The sequence below is a fragment of the Betta splendens genome, chromosome 1 (assembly GCF_900634795.4).
Source record: "Betta splendens chromosome 1, fBetSpl5.4, whole genome shotgun sequence".
NCBI lineage: Eukaryota > Metazoa > Chordata > Actinopteri > Anabantiformes > Osphronemidae > Betta > Betta splendens.
The window spans coordinates 8,996,922-9,005,715 of record NC_040881.3 but is presented as its reverse complement, the minus strand read 5'-3'; the positions used below and the strand labels follow the sequence as shown (position 1 = coordinate 9,005,715).

Here is an 8,794-nt window from a genome sequence, read left to right as displayed (position 1 = left end):
CACACACACACACACACACACACGCGCGCGCTCTCTCTGTCCCATGGAGAATAAGTCGGACTCTTCCCCGTCCACACTTGCCAATTAGAGACACAGTAGTTGTCAATCAGCTTGCTGAGGAGGAGAGAACTGAAGGGAAAAAGCGTCGCTGGAAGCGGGGGGTTTGTGGTGGTGGTGGTGGTGGCCGGTTTGCATTAGCACCTCAGACAGCTCCCCATTGAAAACCAAGTCTAGCTTACAAACATGACTCGACTGTCTCTCTCCTCCCCCTCCTCCTCTCCTTCCCCTCAGCGCTTCCTCTCATCACTGTAATTCCTTCGCCGTCACAGCCGCGTTAGCCCCGTGCTCGGCCTCTCGGCCTCTCGGCCTCTCGGCCCGCCTTTGCTCGGATCAACTTGTTTATGCTTCATGCTCAAACCAAGGTCCCCCATCTCCCTTTGCACCGTGAGGCCCGACAGTCCCAAAAAGTTCCCATTGGCCACCAGCAATCCATGCAGCATGGCGGCGTATCTGCTGACCTGCTGCCAAAACTACCTGAAGCGTCTCGTCACCGAGCTCTCGACACCCGTCTCCCTCATTACCCACGCTCCTCTGCTCCCTCTCCCCTCACCCCCCCCCCCCCTCCTCGCCTCTCGCCTCCTCTTCCTCCTTCCGAACTGTCCACGTCTGGGTTGCCGATGATGACAACTCAAGTGGACGTGTCTTCTGTTCTCACCAAGAGCTGTGAAGAGATGCACGTAGGTGTCAGAGATCTGGTGTAAAAATACACCCTGCTGCTGCCCTCTTCACTACACGGCACCGGTTTGTGTCTGCTCGGTGTCACTGGAGCGTCGTCGTCGGATGCGGGGACATGTTTCGGTGCGGTTTCATGTGGGCACCGGGCTATGATAGCGTGACACCCACATATGTCACATACGGGCGCGCTGTTTGCACCGTCGGGCCCCTTTTGTCGCCCTCGGCGGTTTAAACGGCATCAATAATCGACACATCGACCGGATGAGAACTTCGCTGCGCGGCGAACGGCGTCTGGTTTGCATTTACGAGCAAATCCATTTCCTGAATTAACTCGATTGGAAGCGAACTGGCTCCAGTCGGAGGCTAATGAGAGAAAATCGGTCTGTGCTTCATATTTGTCCCTGACGCAACAGACTTTAATGTACCTGCTGCTGCAGACGGGATGCGGGACCACAGACGGAGGCGACGCCGGGCCGCGTGCGTGCACGTCCGCTGCCTAATTGCTTGGAACTAAAGGCGCTGTTATGAGGATGTTTATGCTCTCGCCTGCAACAGCACGTCTTCCCGGTGGCTCCGGCTGAGCCCAATAGTCACTAACCCCACGGCAGAATAAAAGGCCCGGCCGGCGGCTGGTGCTGAACCCGTAGCAGCAGCCGTGGGGTTAGTGCCTTTGGGCCAAACTTTGGGCGGCGGACTTCACCCGGCGCCTCCGGCCCGTTCGTCCGGCCGGGGCCTGAACGCCGGTGGCCCACTGGCCCAGAAAAGCAGGCCAGCGCACAGCACTGTACCAGCGCGGGCAGCCAGCACCTGTCCTCTACGTGACGGGCGTGGGTATTAAGCGTCCTTTGTTTGTAAATACATCCGCCTTCCACTGACAAGGAGGACCCAGTTCAGAGTGGCCGGCGTGAATGGAATCCTTAACCCCTTGTGAGCGAGATTTCACCCACCTTTGTCTCCTTAACTGACGGGGGGAGGAGGGGGGGGGGGGGGGGGGGGGCGCGTACGTGCCGTCGCTCCGACGGTGCAGGTGTATCGCTCATCAAGTAATTTGACAGCGATGCTGACGGGACCGGGCCGTTCGGTGATCAGATCGTGACGCGTGCCCGCGAGGAACTGATCGGGCGTCAGCCCCCAAGTCATGCGCCGCCACCGGCTTAAATCTACAAGTCCCCCCCCCCCCCCCCCCCCCACTTCGGGGAAAAGGCGGTTAGAATAAATAAAGCGGTAAACGCGAGGGCAGCCCGAAGTGACGGGACCCGGAGCGACGCCGCGCTGGGAACTGTGTCCAACCCGCTCCCCGAGGCAAAAAACAGCGAAAGCCCGGTAACTTACCGCTTTCTGCGCCCTTCTGTCAGCGCAGCCCCCGAAGAAGCCGCTCCACATGCCACGCATCGTATCCCCGCTGAAGTGTGAGAATAGGCGAAGGCTGCGCGGGGAAACGCCCCCCTCCCCGCTATTCCTTTCTCTCCGGTGCGCGTCTCCCTGCTGCTGGTGGGGGATCACATAACCACTCCTTGTTTTTTCCATCCTCTCCGAGGGAGGGATGGAGCGACGGAGCCTATGCAGCAGCATCAGCATCCTGTGCGACTCACTGTGCCGCCACCTCTCACCTCTCCTCTCCTCCTCTCCTCCCTCCCTCGCCTTGCTTCCTCCTTCTCTCCCTTCGTCTCCTTCGTCCACGTCTCCTTCCTGCCGAAGCGCTTGCCCCGTAGTGCAGCGGTTCTCAAGCTGCGGCTCGGGGGGCTCCGAGGGGTCCGCGACTGAGCTCCGCAAGGCCCCGGTAAAAAGCAGTTTGCGTAGGAAAAATGAACGCGTGCGCGAGAGTGATAATTAACCTCACTGATATCGCCGCGGACCGTTGTCTAATGACGCTTACAAGACAAACGCGCTGAATTATTTGTTAGAAAACCGCTGCTTGCGTTTCCAAGTGGACATTTTATTTCTTTGTGTGTCATCATATTATAAAAAAAATAAAAGATGATGCTTCATATTGCTGTTAGTGCCTCCACGGTGTGTTGCTTTGTGTCTGCTGCTCAATAATGGGAGTGGACAGGCCCGTCAAATACAATGCAATACTGTGCAACAGCCATTTAATAACTAACGGCCGTGACTCTCAGAATGGGGTTTTTCTGATTATACCATCACATTATATGATTTTACTTGAAGGTGGATATTCACAGTAGAGCTTGCGAGTTCTTCGCACATTACGTTGCCTCTGTGTAATATTTATGTACAACACTAAGGGTTATCGGATGCACAAAGAGAGGAAGACCACGTTACTGTGCCACTGCTCCATCAGTCATTAGAGCCTAAGGCATAATAGGCTGAAATCGGTTTGTGGCTGTTGAATGATGTTCCCTGCAGGGTCTCGACAGAGGCTTCTACTAGGCCTGTGGTGAGTGATTGTGTTCGTGTGTGGGTGTGTGTGTTCCTACTCCTAATCCTGTCCCGTGGGACTCCTGTATCCGGCTGGTGGTCTTCCCTTGCTGACATGCTGGATGGGATTGGTGGTAAGGCCTCTTATAATCCTCTCCTCATCTGGTGGCCTGTAAAGGAGCTGCCCCCTTGAAACCCAAGATGCGTGTGTGTGTGTGTGTGTGTGTGTGTGTGTGTGTGTCTGTGTGTGTGCGTGCGTGTGCGTGTGCGCTAACCGAGCCTCAGAAACCCAGCTTTTTATAGTGTATCTTAATTTCTTCCATATATTATCTCCCCTGCCTGTTCGTTGTGTTCATACCGGTCAGAAATGTCTCAAACAGACAAGCAGATGTGCAGCAAACATGTAGATTTGATGTCTGAGAGCTCACAGAGCTGAAGCTGTATGGCGCTGGAGCCATCAAGGCCATAAAAACCCGATATTTTCTCAAATAAGCAGCCATGGAGTCTCTCGCCTGCTCTCCTCTCCTGCTTCCCATCCTGCGCATACATACATGCACACGTGCACATACACACCGTGTTAATGGCTTCATAATTGTCAGAGGCAGACCATTGAGCATAATCAGGAGACTGCAGCAAGGCGAAGACCAATATTTATAATTTACTATGACAGATAGTACATTTTTATTACCCAGGGGCTGCTGGCTTGTTTTGGGAGGCGATAAACCATACTCATCCACGTATATTTTATTATTTTATTTCTCTCAGTTCACATATTCACTTAGTCCTTTCTTTCTTTCTTTCTTTCTTTCGGGGGGAGGGAGGGAGGGGAGGGAGGGAGGGATGGAGGTGAGGGAGGGAGGGATGGTAGGGAGGGAGGAGGGAGGGAGGGGCGGAGGGAGGGCGGGAGGGAGGTGAGGGCAGGGAGTGAGGAAGAGCCTTCCTTCCTTCTTCATTCCTACTTCCCTTCCTTCGTCCTGTCCTTCCTACTTCACTTCCCTTCCTTCCTTCCTTCCTTCCTTCCTTCCTTCCTTCCTTCAGCCCTAGACGTGAAACAGGCAGACACTGAAGACACTGAGTCAGAGACCAAAGTTCAGCTCATCCCAGGAAATCACAGGCACATACAGTACACACACACAGTCGCACAAGCAAATAGATGGTGTCCAGCAGGTACAAAGACACACACACTACCCTGTTTGTGTAGAATCAGATGCTCAGAGGATCGCTCTGTCAATATCACTTTGTTTATATTCACAATGTAAAGCTAAAGAATTGAAGAAGCATATTTAGAGAAGTCACAGTTTTTTATTCCTTATGTTCATCATTCTCAAACCAGTGCCTACATTACCCATGATGCCACCCAACCAGTGTAGACTTGGTTAAAGATTGACCTGACACTTACTGTAGTTTCAGAGTTTCAGCCATTTAACTCTCTTCTTTATAAGCCCCTGAATTTTCTCTATTTTCACTCTGACTATACACGCATATACATACATATACATGCATTCATGTATATATATATATACATAAACAGTACACACACACACACACACATACACACACACACACACATATATATATATATACAGACACACACACACACATATATATATATATATATATATATATATATATATATATATATATACAGACACACACACACACACACATATATATCCATACATACAGTGTAACATGTTTTTGATTATGTTTCTGCCATGAGAACACAAAAATGTCTTCTGTCAGACAACATTGAGTGCTTTTTAGTGTCATATAACAATGACAAAGGAATCACACTACAGAGTGAGCACCATTCATAATTAAAAGCTCATTTGTGCAGCGAGCTCAGTTTTAGGCTGAGTTGCTTGTTCACCTCCGACTGAGTGAGTGCAGCCTGCTCACAGCAGTGACATGACATATTATAATAGATCTTGTTTTCTCAGTGTGTAGCTTTAAGGCAGAATTACTCACGTCCAAACCACTGATTTAACAGTCACAAGCCATTAGAATAACACACGTAAATTATTAAATTGAGTGGTTTTGCACTCTGAGGCAGAACTTTAAAATGTCAGTGATTCACACTCTAATTGGAGTGGAAAGATGTTTACGTTGCTCAGTAGTCAGTTTGTAGGATTGGGAACGGAGAACGCTGGCAATCAGGTTGGAGAAACTGTGCGGCTCTGTGTGTGTGTGTGTGTGTGTGTGTGTGTGTGTGTGTGTGTGTCAGCGTTAACAAGAGAGACAAATAAGACACACAAACAGGAAAAGAGAGTGAGAGCGAGAGAAGCAGGTGCATCACTAATGGCTTTTTAAAAAGGTTACAGCGTAGAGCTCTTCTTTTCTAATGGGGCTCCGGCTGAGCTTGAGAAGCAATTTCCGGAAAAGATAATGTTGTCGAGAGAAAGCAGGGAGTTCTCTCTCTTCTGTGTGTGTGTGTGTGTGTGTGTGTGTGTGTGTGTGTGTGTGTGTGTGTGTGTGTGTGTGTGTGTGTGTGTGTGTGTGTGTGTGTGTGTGTGTGCTTGATGTTGTCGTTAACAAGAGTGACAAACACAAATGCAAAAGAACACAAAGTGTGTTTGTGTGTGTGTGTGGGGGGGGAGGGGGTGACAGCATGAGGGGAGAGAGAGAAATTGTGGACTGTGTCTACATTTCACAGTAATTGCGCTGTTACATTTCATTTATTACCGTAATGACTAATGTCTAACATGGGCCAACGAAAGGTCTCGAGTGGAAAACATTTCGGAACGCTCTTTCCATTTGAGCATATTTTTGCATTCCTGTCCCATTTCACCAATATCACTGCAGCTGAATTTGAAAGATTCTGTTCGTTTGTTCCCTGTGAAACATGGGAAACACCGCCACCCTGTGGCCACCGCTTGCTACTACAAGTCAGAGGCATTTCTACAATTTCGTTTTTCTTTCGTCTTCCGTTGCAGAGCTGGCCACTAGGGGGCACTGTCTTCTTCTAGTACGTACTGTACCACTCGCTCAGAGGACAGGGCTTATTAAACTTGACTCAATATTTGTGTTTGTATTAAATATCCTGGATATTTTACAGAGCAGTGTTGCTCATAGTCCGATTTTTCCCTGAACCAAAGGAAAATGGCAATTTAGGCAACGGTGTGTGATCATTGCAGTTTATTTGGTAAATAAATACAAAACAGAGACATTTGAACACGAAAATAACGCTATTGAGACAGTTACGGTTTTCTCTACCCCTTCAGTTGTTTACAAAAAAATCGGACTGAGAAGTTTTCCTATATAAAGTAAGAGCTATAATGAGCACCTTCTGCTAAAGCAGGCGTGGCGACGCCTCAGCAGGGCTCCTCTGAAGGCCTGCAGTTACACATAAGCACAAGTGTGTAATTATAGCAGCTACCTCTGACAGTTTAACGTAGGAAACCGATTAACAGTGATTCTGCCAAACCATGTGCTCATTATAAACGTACCCCTCGAAAAGCACACACATACGCACACTTAATAAAACCATCTTCACAGGACTCATTATATAAGCTGCCCGCGCTGTCTTTCGAAAGTGAGCAGAACCAACGCTAGTAGTGACTCAGAGCCGTTTCTCTCTCACACACACACACACACACACACACACACACACACACACACACACACACACACACACACACACACACTCCTTCCTACTAGACAGCAGCAGGTCGCTTCACGCTGTGCGCACGAGCTAAACAGAATGATAATGTTGTATATATTGTGTAAAGAAACCTATTTACTGTACAAAACTATACAAAACCCAGAGACGTCACCCCTCTGTGTGCGACTCTGGCCTGTGCCACCGGATTTAGAGTCGATGTGAGGGAATGATAGCGACAGAAGCAGGTTAACTTTGGAAAAATGCATGTGACAGATGCGTAAACAACAGCAAATTCATGTAAGCGCCGCTCATTCATTTTGACACGACGGAGACCTCCACGCTGTGACTCAAATAATAAAAGTAATACTTCACCGCATGGGCAGAACCTGCAGACATGTGAACGCACGCCTGAGCTCTCAGCAGACAAACGGGCCCTTTGAACCCGCCGCAGTTCAGGGCGCTGATGAATCGAGGGGTCACAAGCACAACTCTAGAGTGTAGAAATCGCTCGTCTATCACGTCTCACAACACAAGATATTAAACCCACGCCCCCCAAAACACACAATGTACAACACAATTCACTGCGCATGGGTTCATCTGTGCCATCATTTACAAAAGTGCCTTCCCATTTATGAGCACTTTGTTTTTATGAACAGGAAAAAATCTCTACTCTAATACTAGACCTGCATTTTGATTACATAAAAGTCTCTGTTATTTAATGTTGTTCTGTGTGTGTGTGTGTGTGTTTTCCATTTATTGTCCTGAGTGTCCTGAGGATGATCCACTTGTAACTGGGATTCTCTTCCGCCCCCGACCCTCAGTTTCGCGCTCAAGTCTTCGATCAACGCGTCACCAACCAGCAGTGTTTAAAGTCATCGTTGGGTTTTTTTGTGTTAAAAAGGTCATAGGAAAAAAAACACAGTATTGCTTCAGCAGCTCTGGCTTTGGCGAGGCCTCCGCTCGCACGCCCGGGACGGGTGGACCTTCACACCTGCGTGGATTTGACTCGGCGGAGAGGATGTCGGCCTTCGGGGTGGGCGGGGCACGGCAGGGGGCACTCGGAGGGCAGGTCTAGACTGCGCTGGTGAGGCACCGCCGCGAGGGAAGGAGCACATCGGGAGGGGTGGGGGGCGGGATTGGCTGATGGTCATGTGATCTCAGAATACGGTAGCCCTGAAGCCTGAGGAACAGGGAGGAGAGGAGAACACACTTGGGAAGTTAAATGCAAAATAACATGGAATCGCTTCTGAAGGACACACATCACACAATATGACACAACTCAGCTCATGAAAGACAAAAAAAGAGTTACTGCAGTAAAAATACATTCAAACGCTCAAAACCTTTTGCCCTTTAGGTTTAAATAGATTCTGTCCCGGCCCCTTACCTGGAGGCCACTTAACTTTTCGAGTGGACTCTCTACGCGAGGCAAGCTGAGGAGGGGGACGCCGGCGAAGGGGTCCGGGCGCTGTGGAGGCGGAGGAGGAGGAGGCGGCGGCGGCGGCGACGCCCTCTGAGCCGGCTTGAAGTTGTTAATCACACACGACACCTGATGGGGAGCAAGAGAGAGCGGAGAGTGATGAGACTGACTCATCATCATCATCATCATCATCATCATGATCTTAGGCTTTTCTTTTTATTGTTCATTCCCAATCAGCTGATGTAAGATGCAGTTTTCTCACTGTGGGACTAATTTTCTCTAATTTTCTATGATCCGCCATACTTGCAGACCCCCCCCCCCCCCCCCCCCCCCCCCTCACCAGGAACGCAGCAATGGCTCCTCCGGTGACGAACCCGGCCAGGACGTCGTTCCAGTGGCTCCTGTGCTCCGTCACCCTCACCACCCCCACCAGCACGGCCAGAGACAGGAGGAGCAGGCACAGCGTGGGCTTGGTCAGACGCGTGCCTTTGGTCCTGAACACCAGAGTCACGTACATCTGGAGGCAGAGGGACGACTGGAGTTACAAGCGGGATCAGGTGCTGGAGCCGCGCGTCCCGTCCGTGTTTACTACCGTGAACAGCCACAAGAGGTCGCACTCTGCAGCGAGTTCAGAGCGGAGACGAGAGCCTGCACAGCGTACAGCA

The 8,794-nt window shown here is 50.2% G+C and overlaps 2 protein-coding genes across 8 annotated transcripts in view; both read right to left on the bottom strand.

Moving 5' to 3' along the window:
- Positions 1-3,914, bottom strand: part of pld6 (phospholipase D family, member 6) — a 12,982-nt gene extending 9,068 nt beyond the window's left edge. Inside the window, exon 1 of the mRNA XM_029148879.2 lies at positions 2,068-3,914. Coding sequence (XP_029004712.1) covers positions 2,068-2,313 — 246 coding nt within the window. The 5' untranslated portion in view covers positions 2,314-3,914. The remainder of the gene's footprint in view (positions 1-2,067) is intronic.
- Positions 3,915-6,229: 2,315 nt separating this feature from the next.
- plppr2b (phospholipid phosphatase related 2b) overlaps positions 6,230-8,794 on the bottom strand; it is a 29,317-nt gene continuing 26,752 nt past the window's right edge. For 6 of the 7 annotated variants that reach the window (XM_055507558.1, XM_029149774.3, XM_055507559.1 and 3 more), the window contains 3 exons: positions 8,470-8,646; positions 8,113-8,258; positions 6,230-7,892 (listed from right to left, as the gene is read on the bottom strand). In XM_055507558.1, coding sequence (XP_055363533.1) covers positions 7,784-7,892; positions 8,113-8,258; positions 8,470-8,646 — 432 coding nt within the window. In that variant the 3' untranslated portion in view covers positions 6,230-7,783. Of the gene's footprint in view, positions 7,893-8,096; positions 8,259-8,469; positions 8,647-8,794 lie in introns of all 7 variants that reach the window. The other variant, XM_029149794.3, reaches the window with a different exon arrangement.